The 16,744-nt window shown below is 44.9% G+C and overlaps 1 protein-coding gene across 1 annotated transcript in view; it reads right to left on the reverse strand.

Moving 5' to 3' along the window:
- Positions 1 to 7,062: 7,062 nt before the first annotated feature.
- Cdk19 (cyclin dependent kinase 19) overlaps positions 7,063 to 16,744 on the reverse strand; it is a 136,995-nt gene continuing 127,313 nt past the window's right edge. The window contains exons 9-13 of the mRNA XM_050137963.1: positions 16,730 to 16,741; positions 14,590 to 14,687; positions 13,820 to 13,898; positions 12,751 to 13,017; positions 7,063 to 11,161 (exon numbers count right to left, since the gene is read on the reverse strand). Of these exons, the coding sequence (XP_049993920.1) occupies positions 11,033 to 11,161; positions 12,751 to 13,017; positions 13,820 to 13,898; positions 14,590 to 14,687; positions 16,730 to 16,741 (585 nt within the window). The 3' untranslated portion in view covers positions 7,063 to 11,032. The remainder of the gene's footprint in view (positions 11,162 to 12,750; positions 13,018 to 13,819; positions 13,899 to 14,589; positions 14,688 to 16,729; positions 16,742 to 16,744) is intronic.

A 16,744-nucleotide genomic window follows, 5' to 3' on the forward strand; every position in this document is an offset into this window, starting at 1 on the left:
AACCCATAAACGCGTGTTCTGGCATTCACCTCAGAGCCTGCTGTGTTGAAGGTCAAGTTCTTGGTCTAGGAGTAAACTAATAATCTTGTCTCCGAAAGCAGTCTCGGTTGAGGTTGAACCCAGTGGATTGCTCTAGGACAACCATCCAAGTTTTCAAGTCCAGGTCCAAGGAGACCAACAGGCTAGTGGAAGAGATGGATAACAGTGAAAGGCAGAGAGAGAGGAAATATAAAAAATATATGGACACAGTGGGAATAGAAACGGGTAAAGAAACTCAAGTCCATCCTTAGGACACAGTCACGACATGAACTTTAGGTTTAGAAGATGAATCAGGCCCGAGGGTGTTAGGGAATGTGTGACCCCTGGGGAAAAGACGGTAGACTCAATCCAACCATAATTAAAAGATTTATTGATTAGCCGCTGGCGGACTGACAGGCCTGAAGGAGGAGTGTGGGGGAAGCGAGTTTCAAGTGGCAAACCGCGTGAAGACCTTCAGTATCCATGCAAGCGAGAACTGCGCAGGTCTACCAAGTTAAAAGATTAAGTAAGGCAACTCAAAACAACTGTTGGGAACCTGTGTAAGCAAGTTAACAGAAGCCAAAAAGCAGTTAGTCAAATCATAAGAAGCAGATAGTCATGGCTGTACATTTCTGGTGGGGGTTTGAGGCCTGGAGTCAGACAAATGGCTGGTGGGTACCAAGATAGATGCATGGCATAAAATGGAGGTTCTTTCTTTCTTTCTATATATATATATATATATATATCTTTCTTTCTTTCTTACTTACTTCCTTCCTTCCTTCCTTCCTTACATACCTCCCTCATTCCCTCCCTCCCTCTCTTCCTCCTCTTCTGGTTTTTTGACACAGGATTTCCTCATGTAGCCTTGAATGTCCTAGAACTCACTCTGTAGGCCAGGCTCGCCTCGAACTCACAGAGATCCATCCACCTGCCCCTGCCTTCTGAGTGCTGGGATCAAAGGTGTGCGCTGCCCACACCCTGAAAAATGGTGTTTCTTTAGCCATCAGAAGAGAAAGAGGTACACAAACTGACTGCCCACCAGCTTAGTGCTGGGTCTCTAAGATGGCCTCAGGTCCTTACTCTTGGGGAACAATCAGTTACTGGAGAGGACTGCTTTTGCTGGGGGATGATGTTAACATAGGGCCATCTATCTGGGAGAGGCTCTGCTGTCCCAGGACTCCAACGAGACTGCAGGGTCAGAACACAGAGCAAAGACCTTCGTGTGTCCTTGGGGATCTGGGGTGAGAGATCACAAAAGCAGACAGCGCCAAGGCTGCTCTTTGGTTCTTCGGCCTGAAAGCAGGATGAAGTAGGTTAAGCAGCAACTTGTTTTGGACATACCTCATGCGTGATTAATGAGTATGTGCAGAGTTAAGCTGGTGACTGACCCACAATAAAGGGGACAGACATAACATGAAGGTGCAGATGCTGGGCTTCACACTGTTTAGTTCATTCCAGGTCTGTGAGGAGCCACAGATTTCCAGGAAAATGGTATCTAATGCCTAGTAAAGGTCTCTAAGGGCCTTCTAGAAGTCTGTGGGATTTAAGGGTATACTAATGGTATACGGCTAGCCTAGAGTGGGGGAAATATTAGTTTTTCTGGGCAGGGGTCAGTTTTTCTGGGCATGCTAACATGTACAGACTGGGCCCTATATGGAAAAGTTTTCCTAAATGACTCATGTCTGTTTTTCTTTCTACACTGCAAGACAGTTCCATAAATTACTGCCCTGGGCTGTTACCTCCCAAGAGGCTGGTCTGGTTCCTATAATAATCTGCCCCGGATGATAGCTGCACCATCATAAACAGTGTAATTATCAGCTCAGGATGAGGGGGTTGGGGATGAGGAGGGTGCTTTGTCCTCTTGTTACTGGAATCAGGACTCAAGGGGACAGTTGAAAGGCAGTGACTTAGCCCTATAGCTATGACCTCCAGGAGTATGAAATCTAGGTGGACAGACACGCCCAGTGGGATTATCAAGCAGGCGTCTGTGCCAAGCGAAGTAGACAAGTAGACGCACTTAAAAGAAGGACACCATTCTATGCTTTGCCCTGCTTCCAGTTGTCCTGGAGACTAAAGACGCCATGATTTTGAACAAAGGTGTGCCTGTTACAAATTTATTTATTTATTTGTTTGTTTATTTTTGATTTTTTGAGACAAGGTTTCTTTGTGTAACAGTCTTGGCTGTCCTGGAACTCACTTTGGTTTTCTTTCTTTCTTTTTTTTTTTAAGATTTATTTATTTTTTTATTTATTTATTTATTTATTTATTTATACAGTATCCTGCCTGTAGGCCAGAAGAGGGCACCAGATCTCACTACAGATGGTTATGAGCCACCATGTGGTTGCTGGGAATTGAACTCAGAACCTTTGGAAGAGCAGTCAGTGCTCTTAACCGCTGAGCCATCTCTTTGAACTCACTTTGTAGACCAAGCTGGTATAGAACTCACAGAGATCTGCCTGCCCCTCCCTCTCAAGTGCTGGGTTTAAAGGTGTGCGCCACCACTGCTTGGCTATGTTACACATTTCTTATTAAAAGGGAAGTGAGTCTAGGACATGATTACAGGCTGTTGGCCTGGACAATACTCTAACAAGTCCTCCCTCTGTGCGTGAGGAGTATGTGGTTTTGTAGTGGATTAGTGAAGTGCAGTTATGCTAGCTCATGAGCGTATTCGTATTCCTAAGAATACTCTAAGTGCTAAAACTATCTTGGGTAAAACCGGTCTCTGGACCAGCCCTAAATTCCTATGCAATTGTGTCCCTGAGCTACAGGCTAGGTGCCTGACCACTTGACTCTCATGTCTCCGGAGCCCCTTTCGGTACATGTCACAATTGCCTTGTTTGCCCTCAAAACCTCAAACCAACTGGAGGTTGAGGCTGCTTCCTGCTAATCTGCTCGGGACAGTCTCTCCAGTGGCTGATAAAGACTCCATTAATAAAGACTACATTCAACTTATTCGGGCCTCTCAGGAGGTGTTTTGCTTTTTTTTTTTTTTTTCTTTTTTCGATTTTTCGAGACAGGGTTTCTCTGTAGTGTTTGGAACCTGTCCTGGAACTAGCTCTTGTAGACCAGACTGGCCTCGAACTCAGAGATCCGCCTGCTTCTGCCTCCCGAGTGCTGGGATTAAAGGCGTAGGTCACCACCACCCGGCTGGGAGTCTTCTTTTCAGGTACTCTGTGACAGTGTAGGTACTCTGCATGCATAGGAGTGTGCACAGGCCCAGGAACGTAGGCTACTCCCTCAACTGTTCTCTCCCTATTGCCTGAGACACTGTCTTTCACTGAACCCGAAACTCTTTGTTTTGGTCAGGCAGTACCTCTGTCCCCCAATGCTGGGGGTTCCAGGCTTAGGTAGACATGCCTGACTTTTTACATGGGTGCCTGGGATCTGAACTCAGATCTTCATGTTAGTAAAACAAGCACTCTCAGCCACTGACCCGAGCCTAGGCATCTACCTTCTCTTTACTACTTTTATTCACTTGGCAGGGGAGTGAATGGAGGCAGATAAAGCATAAACTAGTAAAAGGAAAACACAGGACATACATAGTACACAGGACATATATACAACTACACGGGACACATATACAACTACATATGAATACGTACTACATAGGACATACACCTACACAGGACATATATACAATTACATAGAATATACGTACTACATAGGACATATACACCCTACGCAGGAGCAGGACATATATACAATTACATAGAACATACATACTACATAGGACATATACACCTACGCAGGAGCAGGACATATATACAATTACATAGAATATACACACTACATAGGACATATATACAACTACACGTGCATCAAACCAGACAACTATCACAAACCATCAAAAAAGATGCTCTTTTGTGGAGGCCAAATAATTGGGGAAAGTTGTATGGAAAGGTTTTCATCGTACTTTCAGAGCGAGCCCAGGACTTGAAAGGCAGAAGGAGAGACCCTCTTCTAGTGCCTTGCGGAGGGGGAGGGGACTGCTGCAAGCTTATTGAATGCCAAGAGGGCCCCAGCCTGACACTGATACCTGTACAGAAAACACAGAGGCCCAGGGCTGTTGGGCGTGGCCTGAGGCATGGAGGGATTTTATTGTTAGAGCACCGAGCACAGTTTATCGCAGTAGCCTGTCACTGCTGCTAAGAAATCGATGTTGCTAATTTAGGGACACTAAAAACGCTAATATTAGAGCCACCCATTTAACTATAGAGGCCTCAGAGCTTGGGGCATGAGAAGAGACATTCACTCACTGTAATCTTCTAAGGCTTGCACACAACAAACTTCCCAGACACGACGCCGCAAGTTAAGATGAACCCCTAGGAGCTAGAGAGTTTGACTGACTCCAGAAAGCCCAAATAAAATTGGAGCCTGAGAAGAAATTACAGTATTTCAGAAAAGAAGTCCAGAGTCAGGGCAGCTCCAGGGCTCTTGCCATTGCTCTCTCTGGTTCCTACGGCTTGTCCTACTAGACTGGCTCTCTTCCTGGTCCCCATATGGCTGTCACGGCTTCTCACTCAAAAACTAGACTTAGAAAGGGAACGTTACTGTGTTAATCCTAAACTGAAAGCAAATCCTTCTAGACACTAAGCCCCACCCCAGGAGACTTTCTCTCAGGTTATACTGGTTGGTATGCTACGTGTCCATGCTTAAACCAATAACCTTGCCAAGGACAAAGCATTGCTTTCATTCTGACCAACCAGTATCCATCCTCTTTTGCTACAAAAGCCGCAGCTTTCACAGGAAGGCATGACCACCTTGGGCAGAATGAACTAATTGGTTTTCAGAGAGCAGAGAGGAAACACAGAGTGACTGTGGAGGTCACAACAGTGTGTACCCCACAACCGGCAAACTCTAAATTGCTTCCACTCATCAAAACTATGTATTTTGTCCATATACAAACTTGGCATAGTTTTCGGCATAGTATATATACAAGTAGACAAACGATGCTTCTGACTGGTCACATTCGATAACTGCTTTGTGTTGGGTATGTACCGTATCAGTTGTAAGGGCCTGAAAGTGCCTGAAACCTGGGAGTATTGACCTAGTAACTCAATCTGCTAGGGACATTACGTTCCAGTTGCTACCTAAGAGTGCTAAGGGTCCATCCAGTCCATGTTCTCTTACCCAGATGGCTTTGAGAAAGGAAGGTGAGCAGAGAAGTTTTCCAAGGAAAGATCTATCCTACAAGGAACACAGGACCTGTGCTGGTGGTTGTTGAGAAAATGCCCTCACCAGATGGGCTTGTGGTAGTTAGAATATAATTGGTCCCCATAAGCTCACAGGGAGTGGCACTATTAGGTGTGGCTTTGTTGGAGTGGGTATGGCCTTGTTGAAGGAAATGTGTTACTGTGGGGGCAGCTTTGAGATCTTCTATGCTCAAGACACCAGCCAGTGTGTCAGCTGACTTCCTGTTGCTTTCTGACCAAGCTGTAGCTTTCACCACGTGTGCCTGCACGCCACCATGCTAAAGGGCTGAACCTCTGATTAAATGTTTTCCATCTAAGACTCGCCATGGTCATGGTGCCTCTTTACAGCAACAGAAACCCTAAGACAGGCATTTTCTTAACTGATGATTTATGTGGGAAGGCCCAGCTACCTGTGGGTGGTGCCACCCCTAGGCAGGTGGTCCTGGATGCTTCTCCATGGCCTCTACATCAGCTCCTGCCTTGCTGAGTGACCCAGAATATGTAAGCCAAACGATATCTTTCCTCCCCGAGATGCTTTAGGTTAAGTGTTTTATCACAATGTACAATCGAAGCCTATAGGGAAACAGCCAAGTTGGACGTTATAGTGTCAATTTTACAACAAGCAGCTTTGTATTTAAGTCACTTAAAACATTCCTCACTCCAAGACACCTCTGACTGCCGCAATGACCTCAGAAGGCAGGCTAGATGGGCAGGCAAGCCCAACAGCACAGCCTTTCAAAAGGAGAATCTTGCTGCCCAACTCCACTCACAAAACTGCTGTTTTCTTTATAAAATATCTAGATACTTTTCTTGAGTGGTGTTTAGAAAACTTTAACTTCTCTTCTATATGCAAGTCCCATTTGTTCCTGTGGTTCTGTGACATAACTTCCCTGAACAAAAGAGTACATTGCAGCTGGGCGGAGGAGATGCACATCTTTAATCCCACAATCTGTGAGTTCGAGGCCAGCCTGGTCTACAAGGTCCGGGACAGTCAGGGCTGGTTTTATGTTGACTTGACATAAGTCAGAGTCACTTGGGTAGAGGGAACCTCCAGTTGAGGAAGTGCTTTCACCAGATTGGCCTGTGGGCAAGCTTGTAGTGCACTTTCTGTGACTGATGATTGATATAGAGGACCCACCCACTGTGGGCAGTGCCACCCCTGGGCTGGTGGTCCTGGGTGATGTAGGTGGGTCTTCTGTCTATGTGTTACTTTCATTGGTCAAATAAAGAGGACAGCAGCTTAGATAGGCGGAGTAGACAGAACAGAATTCCGGGAGGAAGAAAGCAGTCAGGCAGATGCTACGATTCTCCGACCAGAGAAGGATGTAGGTTAGGATCTTTCCCAGTAAGCCACCACCTCGTGGTGCTACACACATTAAGAGAAATGGGTTAACCAAGATGTGAGAGTTAGCCAGAAAGAGGCTAGAGCTAATGGGCTAGGCAGTGTTTAAATGAATATAATTTGTGTGTTGTTACTTCAGGTGTAAAGCTAACCATGCGGGAGCTGGGCGGGACGAAAAGCAGGCCTGCTCGCCTTCTCACTACACCTGGGTTCTAAAAGAAAGCAGGCTGAGCAAGCCAGGAGAAGCAAGTCTGTACGCAGCACTCCTCCATGGCCTCTGCGTCAGTTCCTGCCTTGACTACAAGCTACAAGCTGTATGATGAAATCATTATCTTCCTCCCTGAGCTGCTTTTGGGAATTATTTCATGACAGAAATAGGAACCATAGGACAGACCTCCTTAAGTGCACTATTCTGCCTACGCACCTGCATGTGTACATATATATGTGTGTAATAAATACTTTTCAATTAAAAAACTTTTTTTTCTACCCCTAAAAGAATCCACACAGGAACAAAGTCAATTAAATTTTATTTCAACCAAGAATATAAAATCCATGTAACTTATCGTAGCTGAAACTGTCACTTTGAGAAGAATGGCTGGATAACTCCAGAGCAGAAGCCCTCAGTTCTGAAGAGGCAGCACACCCTGCATCCCCAGAATGGGCTACAGAGGGCAGCCGGCCTGGAGTAGACACATCACAGCAGAGCAAGGAGAGCCAGGGCAATACCTACGATCATACAGAGGGGGTGCGTGCAGAAAATGACCGAAAAAGATAGACAGATACATTTCACAAATAGGAATTATCAGAAATACAAACTAGTTTAGAAAGGACATACTGTATAACATATATAAAAAGTACTTTCAGCTGTTATTAAAAAGGACACCTTAGTCCTGGCTTTGTATAATGCTTTTAGTGTCTACCCAGACAAAGCTTTAAAAAAATTAAATAGTCTTAATTTACTCACTATAGGTGATAACAGTGCATTAGGTATTTCCCGTATAACACATCCGCATCACTCCCTACCGGCAACAGCTCAGAGGAACAAGCACCTCCTCGGGTACAGCGCACTTTTTCAAGTCCTCAAACACTGACCTTTGGGGTTATGATATGCATGACTATTCTCGATGATTATGGGGACCTAAACTGCTACATTTTGTAGAAAATTATTACTTGTACTTGACTCCTTCAAACCTCCGTTAAACCCAATGGCTATCCACTGCCTTTCTCCATCTCCTGGGGAGCAGCACCGAGCTGAAGTCGCAGCTTCCCTGCTAGTTTTCCTCAGCATGTAGCTGTGGCTACCCATTAACAAAAGCAAAGCAGGCTGCAAACTTTATTCTCCAATTCCTTTTCCCTCTAGCGATGAAAAGAGCATCATTTCAGAGGCACAGAGAACTGGCCAAGTTGCTGCATCAGGCACGAGGCAGTGGACTTGAATGCATGCTGGTGCCGTCTGTTCCTGTCTTAAAGGTCTTAGTTTTGCTAGAGGGAAGTAGTGCAGGGCGTCAGAATTCTAAGTCCTAAAGTCTCAAAAGCACAGGTATAAAAATAAACACGTCCTCCATTTCTGCATCTCACTGCATGGGTACTTCATCAAAAGGATTGCTTCAACCTCGTAATACCAGCCCTGCCCCAAGCTACCTTACTTTATTTAAGCTAGCCTGTCCCAAACTCCTGAATCCTTTACCCCAAACACCCCTCCAAAAAGCTACCTCTAAAAGTGACTTTTAATATAAAAAAACAGAAACCTTTCAACTCAATCTTTCAACATCTCCCTAGACTTCGAGGTTCCCGTAAGTCGGAGGATGCCTCTGGGTTCCTAGGGGACAAAATAGTATGCAATACATGTTCAAAGAGGAATCCAATCACTTGAGGCTCACCAAGGTCAATTCTACCCTTAAGAAGATTCACAAGACCCACAGGAGGTCCCACCCCGTGGACTATGGCCTTAATGTATATGAAAGGCTTTGCTTCCTTTACAGAGAAAGGAAATGATGAACAAAAACTACTTCTAAGAGTACTGGGCACAGGTATGAGTCTACCCCTGAGGCAAGAAAAGCAAAGGGCCAGAAGCAGTTGGTGATGTGGAACCCCGCTGTGTATATAATGGAGTTTTCTGGAAGGTCCTGGTGTGTGTGTCACTTTTACTAGGGCCGTCCTATGAATGTGTAAGTGCGTATTGCCAGAATTATGTATTCAGCTTGCATACAAAGAACTCTTAGTATTTTGTTCTATACACAGACCGGGGCTAATGTCTTTTATTAAACGTGAGCTCACTTGAGGGCAAGAACTTCTATGTTTATTGTGATTCCCTACAACCACTTGGTAGAATGGACTCTGTCCATACATGTCCCCAGTTGATGCTGAAGGCTGCTGTGAACATTTCAGAGATGCATAGATGCCTTTTGTGGCAGTTAATCACTGGCTTTCTCTTCGAGAGGTCAGTCACATACCTGCTTCCCGATAACACTGTTTACTATAAAATGCAGAGGCATAGGGATCCGATTGGGTTCAGAGTAAACAAAAGGGCCTTCATATCACAGACATTTCTAAGTCAACCACGTGTCACTGGATTGGCTGTAACAAGGAATGTGTTTTGCTCTCTGCTTTTCTACCCGGCAGAGCACTGAGCCTGTGAAGGAGCAGTGGCCCTGGACACAGGCTCTAGGGCACCAGACAGAACTTTATATAGGTAGCTACATTATGCAGGAGGCTGAGTCTTTTTCTCTAAAATGTAAGGGATAAGAATCATGGAGCCAGTCAGAAATTCCTCCCCGTGAAGCACGTCCATGACTTCGTCAGTCTTGGTACGCAGGTCACTATTCAACCTTTATTACTATTCAGAAGCATTATTATGCTGAAATCAGTATGGTCCTGGCTGGCTACAGTATCACATCAATAGTGCAAAATGTATACTGGCTTCTAAAATCTTATTTTACTTGAATATGGACCCCAGAGTATCATAACCAGGTAGATAAGTTCACAAGAATAGTTTTTAAAAATGCATATAGTTTGCATATACAACAACTGGCTATTTTTCTAGCTCAAGAAACATTGAAAACAAGGCTGGTGCTGCTAGTAGCATCAGAAAAGAGATGTTCTTGCCCCCGGCACTACAAGGGGGGCTCTAAGCCTTTACATTTCCTCTTGACTCTGGAGGGCGAGGGGTTCCTTAGAAGTAGCTAAAAAAGAACTCCCCTCTAATTCGTAGATCATGGAAATGCAAATATTCACCTCATCTACTTTACACTATCTGCCCATAGTTTTTAGGCACAATTATTAAATTTTCTCCTAGGGGCAAAAGAAAGCATTCAGTGCAATAAAAAGATTCTTGACAGCGTTAAGTCTCAGTAACAACAGCAAAATTATGCATACATGATACATACTTTGAACATGGATAAAACCTAAAATTTTAACATGCTTTAAAAATAGTCACTCTATGCCTAATGTAAATACAAAAGGAGAACACTGCGGATGAGCGAACAGGCTTCGAGCTGAGTATCCTTGATTATGTAAGAAAGTCACTCATGCTGACCCAGACGTGGAGAGACTGGAGGGACCAAGGCTCCTCTGGAGAGGCCGATGCCTCCTTTGAGGGGAAGAAAGGTCCCTTGATCAGCACGACTCCTCTGTGAAGCCCTGTGCAGTTTACAGTCTTTTCAGATTTCCCAGGTGGGTCCCAAAGGACCATGTTCCATCAAAGCTCTAGAACCCCCCTTAGAGTAGACTTAGCTACATGAAGGTTAAAATTATAATTTTTAATTACTGAATATTATTCAGAATATGATACTTCTGGGAACTAAGTTCCTCGTGAGTGATTATAAAAACCACCAACTGCTTCAGCTCTTCCCAGCATGAGCACGGCAGCTGCAAAGATCAACACTGGTTTGGCTGTGGGGACCCTCTGTCCCACGCTTGCCTTTACTAGACCTTCCCTGAAAGAGATAATAAAAACCTCATAGTAAGTACTTTGGGACAGCAACAGTTTCTCTTTAAGACTTCCAAGAGCAAAGCAGTTAGTCTGTGAAGACTGCGTAGTGCTTTAAAAGGTGCGAGACTCGTGTTGTTCAATCAGTTCATGAAGTATAAAACTATACACCGCGGAACCCTGTTCCTAAAACATTGAAGTCCTAAGAAAAGATAAATTATAATGATTGCTACAGCGTGAGAAAGGTGCACCAGGAACTCCCTCAGAAAGTGCTGAAGGACGCAGAAGTGCTGGGGCAGATCAGAGGCTTCACCAGGGAAGTCCCAGAGAAATTCATGCGGGAAGAGGGCTGGGGACACTTCACAAGATCTTCTTCCTAAGTCAACCAAGAAGAGATAGTCGTCCTTCAGAACACTCAGTAGGCGAAGGTTTCCTCTCTAGTGAGCTCTGCATGGCAGCGGCATCACAGTCTTCACTCTGGGGCTCTTTGCGATGCAGACCCCGCCCTGCTGGAGGCTGTGCTACGCTGTCCTGGGCAAGCAGAGGCAGTGGTCAGTACCGGTGGGCCTGGTGAGACGGGTGGTACTGCGTGCTCTGTTGAGATGAGGCGTAGCCGAGTGTGCTCTGGGACTGGGAAGACCCCTGAACGCTGCTTTGGTAATTCAGGCGAGAACTGGAGTGCTAGAAAAAGAAACAGGAAAGTGGGGGTTACTGACTACAGAGAGGGGCTCAAGATGCCAACCACAGGCAGGACAGAGACGAGGTCCCTGGCTCCGATCCACAGCAGCTGATATGTTCTGCTTATCTGAAACAACAGCCTGCTTAGACTGCAGCTACCCTGGTTGGTGTTGAATCTGGCTGTGCAGTGGGGAGGGTGAGCTACACTGGTAAAGAAAGGCAGACAAACGTAAGCTTTTACAGGATAACATTTGACAATGAAACAATTCATTTAGTAAATGGAAAATGGCATCCATAAGATATAACTGTATACTGTTCATTCCCACTTCCATAATTGGTGGGGACTGGGAAATCACTCTCAGGCAGTTTTTGGAGGCAGAAACTAGGGACATAGAGAAGCTGCCAAGGAGCAAACAAGCAAGGTTGACAGGGCAGGTTAGCAGTAGGGAGGTATTATAAATGTCAGGTAACATCCAAACCAAACATTCTCACCAATAAATCTTATTTCCCATCTAAAAATTAAACAAAGCAATTTGTTACACGGCTGGCCTCAAGAGACCAGCAGACAGACAGCTTTCCCTAGGCTGAACACTGCTGATACAACTCTATAAAGACAGTATTTTCTTTTTCCATAGGAAAAAAATGCATCCCCCCCCCTCCCGCCCGCCGTGTTTGTGTGTGTGTGTGTGTGTGTGTGTGTGTGTGTGTGTGTGTGTGTGTGTGTTTAAGGCAGGGCTGTCCTAGAACTCACTATGGAGGCCAGGCTGGCCCTGGAACTCTCCACAACCTATCTGCCTCAGTCTCTCGAGAGCTGAGGTCCCAGGGGTGAGCCACTATACCAGGCTCCTCCTATTGAAGTAATAATCATATCTGCTTATTGAAACAGCCCAAAATCTCACCCGTGGAAACTGACAAGGCAGAGTCTCCTCACAGAATAGTCCAATCTGAACACAAGTCAAAGTAACTCAGAATCGAATACAAGGAAACAGAACACGATATGCTTTAAGACAGTGTGCTCAAACAACCCTAGAGGTTTCACTCCCTATAAATCCTAGAACCAGATGTGAGAAAAGCCTTTTCCCTTTAGCTTCCTTAATTAGTGGTACAGCTATAATTTCCTTTCTGTCTGAACACAAGACGCATATCTAGAGTTAACATAATTCCAGTAGGACTTGCTTCTGAGAGCTGTTGCTTAGCCTTGGTCATTTCTCAAGTCTACATGGTTAACGACTGACTATTCCCTCCAGTGAGAGCATTCTCTACTCTAAGTGTTCTTGAATTTGTCCAATAAGACACTTACCTAATCTGCGGCCAATACAGATACAGTTCTGACATTTTATTAAGGAGCCTCCCACCTCCCTCCTTTCTCTCCTTGGGGTGTTAAGATAAACAAGTCTCAATACAAAATATCTCACAATTGCATGAAACGTGATTAAAAATCCTCCCTTTCATGTAATGCCAGAAACATAACCATCTAGTTTCTAGGTCAGGTTCTGGAGCTAAGAACTATATAGCTCTAAGAGAACTGGTTAAAAGTCAATTTCCCATTTCATAAAATATCTTCATACCAAAAAGGAGCAGTCATGGAGTACCTGATAATCTGCCGGCATAACTGGCCCGCCCGAGCTTGCACCCGAAGGCCCAATGCGGGGCTTCTTGTTTGGAGGCACCTGGGTCAGGCCAGAGTCCTGGCTGTGCTGCAGTCCTGCTCCAGCGCCAGCCCCGCCCGCCGCCGCTCCCCCTGCTGTCCCATTGGTCTGGGCACTGCTCTGCTGTGGTGGAGGAGCCTGGGGAGGGGCTGTCGCCTGCTGTGGGGGGGCCGTGGGCTGCTGATGCGGATTCTGCTGCTGTCCCTGATTCTTTTAGTGGAGTCAGGAGGGGGAGAAAGATTCGAGATTTACTGTTAAGCCAGACAAATGGAAAATGCACTTCACTACTTGATACACTTGTGACTGGTGACACACCTGGGGTATAACCTGGTCACATGACTTCACTACTTGATACACCTGTGACTGGTGACACACCTGGGGTATAACCTGGTCACATGACTTCACTACTTGATACACCTGTGACTGGTGACACACCTGGGGTATAACCTGGTCACATGACTTCACTACTTGATACACCTGTGACTGGTGACACACCTGGGGTATAACCTGGTCACATGGGATGACTGGAAAGAATGGAGATGGGTAACCTCCAAAATACATCATTCCCAAATACTAACATAGTGAGCCCCGAATAGCAATGTGTAGCATCTCCAAATGAAACAGCCATTTCAGTGGGCAGCATAAGGCACACAGGAAATACCATCACACTCAAAGCCCTTTCATCAGGACTCTGGACAGCAGAGCGGTGCTAGCGGCTAACACTCCCAGTTAGCATAGAGGAGTGGAGTAAGGCCCACAAAAGCAGAGCAGGGTGGAGATGACACGGGACAAACAAAACAAGGAAGAACTAGGAATAGAAAGGGCTACTAAGACAAAACAGGAAGTTCAGTTTAAACTTCAAAGTACACCTCCAGTCTCCAAACCCCCACAAAGAACAACATAAGCACGCTAGATGAAAGGCGGGCAGAGGCATAGATCATCAAATCATGCCCCTCAATTATCCTTTTGAGGCTCTCCCGCTCAGAAAGTCAGTGGTGCACGAAGCTTATACCTTGTCGCCCTTCTCTTCCGGTTCATCTTCATTAAGGAATTCTCTTTTGGGGTATGGAATCTGGCAACCAGCAAACACACTAAACCATTTAAAAAGAAATACATGTTAGCCAGGCAGAGATAGGAGGATCTCTGTGAGTTCAAGGCCAGCCTGGTCTACAAGTGAGTTCCAGAACAGGCTCCAAAGTGACAGAGAAACCCTGCCCCGAAAAACAAAAAAAAAAAAACAAAACAAGAGATACCTAAAATGTGTGACTTTATCACCTTACTTTAAAATTAAAAATTTACTTTTTCTTTCTTAACCTACACCCTATACTTTACCATGACTGGAGTTTGCAGGACACGTTCCGAACAACTTAACTGAAGCAGTCCTGCAGACTGCTGCTCTCACTGCCGAGGGGGACCGCTGCGAGTAGGCTTACGTGTGACACGGAGCGCCGTCCGCACTACTCACTCCGTCAGCACCAAACTAAACTGACTTTGTTTTGCTTAAACATGAAAATAAATTTCCCTTTCAGGAAAAAAAAAAGTTTTCTAATATCTACAAGCCCAGAGCACGAGCTTGGTTTGGGCGTGGCTTGTGCCTGAGCCATTTCTGTTCTGTTCTGGCTTTTATCTAGGAAGCTGGTGTGGGCCTTTCCCCGAGGAGATGTTCTCTGTGCAGTCTTCATGAGCATAGCAGAACAAGTCAGGGAAGTGTTCCCCTGGCACTCAGCAACATACAGCACCATCCAGTTGGAGCAAAGACCATGGAGAAGAAAGAGTACATACTCTAATGTGGGCAAGGGGTCCTCCTGAAAGTAAGGGTCCTGCAGAGCCTGCTCTGAGGTGATCCTCTTCGTTGGATCCATGGTAAGGAGCTTCTGAAGCTAGAGCAACAAATAAGAAATGTGACAGCCCATGAGAAGACTGACTTTTGTATCAATGTCTGACACAATGGACTTCAAATACATCTTTTACACACTGATGCACACACGCGTGTGTGTTTAGAGTAAATTCTTCCACATAGGGTCCAGGGATTGTGGATCAAAGCCAAGCTGTCAAAGCTTGGCAGCATGTGCCCTTACCTATGAGTCATCTTGCTAGCCCTCATATCATCTTGCCCAGCTCACTGTATAATTAGTAGACTATACACATATTTATGAAATTACCATTAAGGTCCCTTAAAATTCTTTTTTTCTGGTATGAACCATTTAAGAAACTAAGACTAGAAGTCAAGGACAATTCTCAATAGAATAAGATTTAATTTCTCAAGCATCCAGCAATTAATCTCTCAATCTCTCTCTCTCTCTCTCCAACCCCTCCCCTTTCATACTCCCTCCCCTCCATCTCTCCTTCCTTTTCAAAGGAGAAGACTAGCTGGGACAATTCTGCAGTAAACAGGACAGAGGAGCTGATCAGGATTCAGCGGGGAGAGAAGCACTAAACTTTCCCTCAGGAAAGAGAGACTCAATAAGGAATGACTGAAACCCCTCTTCACTTAAGAGGGGGCAGCCTAAGGGTTTAACTGCTGCTCAAGAGACTAGAACTGGAATTTGATAACAGCAATGTCATTGTACTCTTACCCATCAAAAAAGCCTTTCTTGTCTTTTGATTAATATGGATTTAAGAAGATTGTGATATGATAAATTGTGGATTTATTGCTAATTTCTACTCTAGAATTATGGTATTCACCTGATAATGTTTGTAAGGGCTTATAAGGTGTTGAAAAAAGTTTGACGGGCCCTATAAATGTTTGGATTTAATTGAGGATTTATTGTTAATTATGATATTGACCTGATAACGTTTGTAACTGCTTTTAAGATGTTGAGAAAAGTTTGACTCACCCTGTAAATGTTTAGGTTTAATGCATATGTTAAGAATTTTAGATTTTGATATAATATACAAAATTTTAGAGGTGCTCTAAACCATCTGAAGAAACATTTTTAACTCAGGCAATCCTCCTCTCATTTAAATAAGAGACTACAGTCTTAGGAGCATGGTTATTCATGTAACATTATGATTTCTCCTGACAAAACAGTATGGCTCCAAGACACAGAGCCCAAAGGTATTTCTCTCCCTTTATTTCTTTTCTTCACAGAAGTAGAGATGGATTTGAATCTTCTCCTCCCCAGGTGCCTGAGACAGGAGCTCACATAATTAAGATGCCCATTTCCAAAGACGGGTAAACTGGGTAAATAGAGAAGTGTTTGCCTAAGGCAGATGTGATAATCTGTCCTGTGCTGAAGCACAGGTTTTATTAAAATTAATAAGAGGGAGTGGATTGTAGGGGCATATTATACAGGCCCATATTTCTACATTGGCCATATTTCTACTGTGGCCAGAATTTCAGGCCACAGTTTGCACCTGCCACACAGGAGGTGGTCACCTAGCCTTTTGAGACAAACTGATGCCATCCTAGACAAAGGGTCAGGATCTGCTAATGGCACTCTGCTCCTTCTTTGTAAATTTGGGAGGCTGCCTGGGAAAGAGGTGTTAACTCAGTCTACGTGAGAGAGCAGGCACAGGTAAGAAGACGTGACTAAATGGGCAGAGAAAGGTGTGGACGTGACCACAGTCAATCTCCTGGCTATCTAGGAAACAGAATGCTAATCAGTTTCACCCTCAGATTACATTTTGGCATAAAAGCTGTTTAGAGAATAAACACGGGTGAATTTTCAGGGTGTGAACTCAGGGTTTCATGAGGGATCCCTAAAAACTCCCTCTCGATAAAGTCATGTGAGTTGTGCCTCAATTACTCCCATGCCTCCCCTCTGGTCTGAGAAAGAATTTATGTCAGGGCTGGATGCTGACACAGAAGGAACACCCCGCTGCCAGTGGGGAGCACCTACCAGGAGGAACACCTACCAGGAGGAACACCTACCAGGAGGAACACCTACCAGGAGGAACACCTACCAGGAGGAACACCTACCAGGAGGAACACCTA

Source organism: Alexandromys fortis, unplaced genomic scaffold (assembly GCF_014885135.2).
Source record: "Alexandromys fortis isolate MF-2015 unplaced genomic scaffold, M_Fortis_MF-2015_v1.1 scaffold_14, whole genome shotgun sequence".
Taxonomy (NCBI): Eukaryota; Metazoa; Chordata; class Mammalia; order Rodentia; family Cricetidae; genus Alexandromys; species Alexandromys fortis.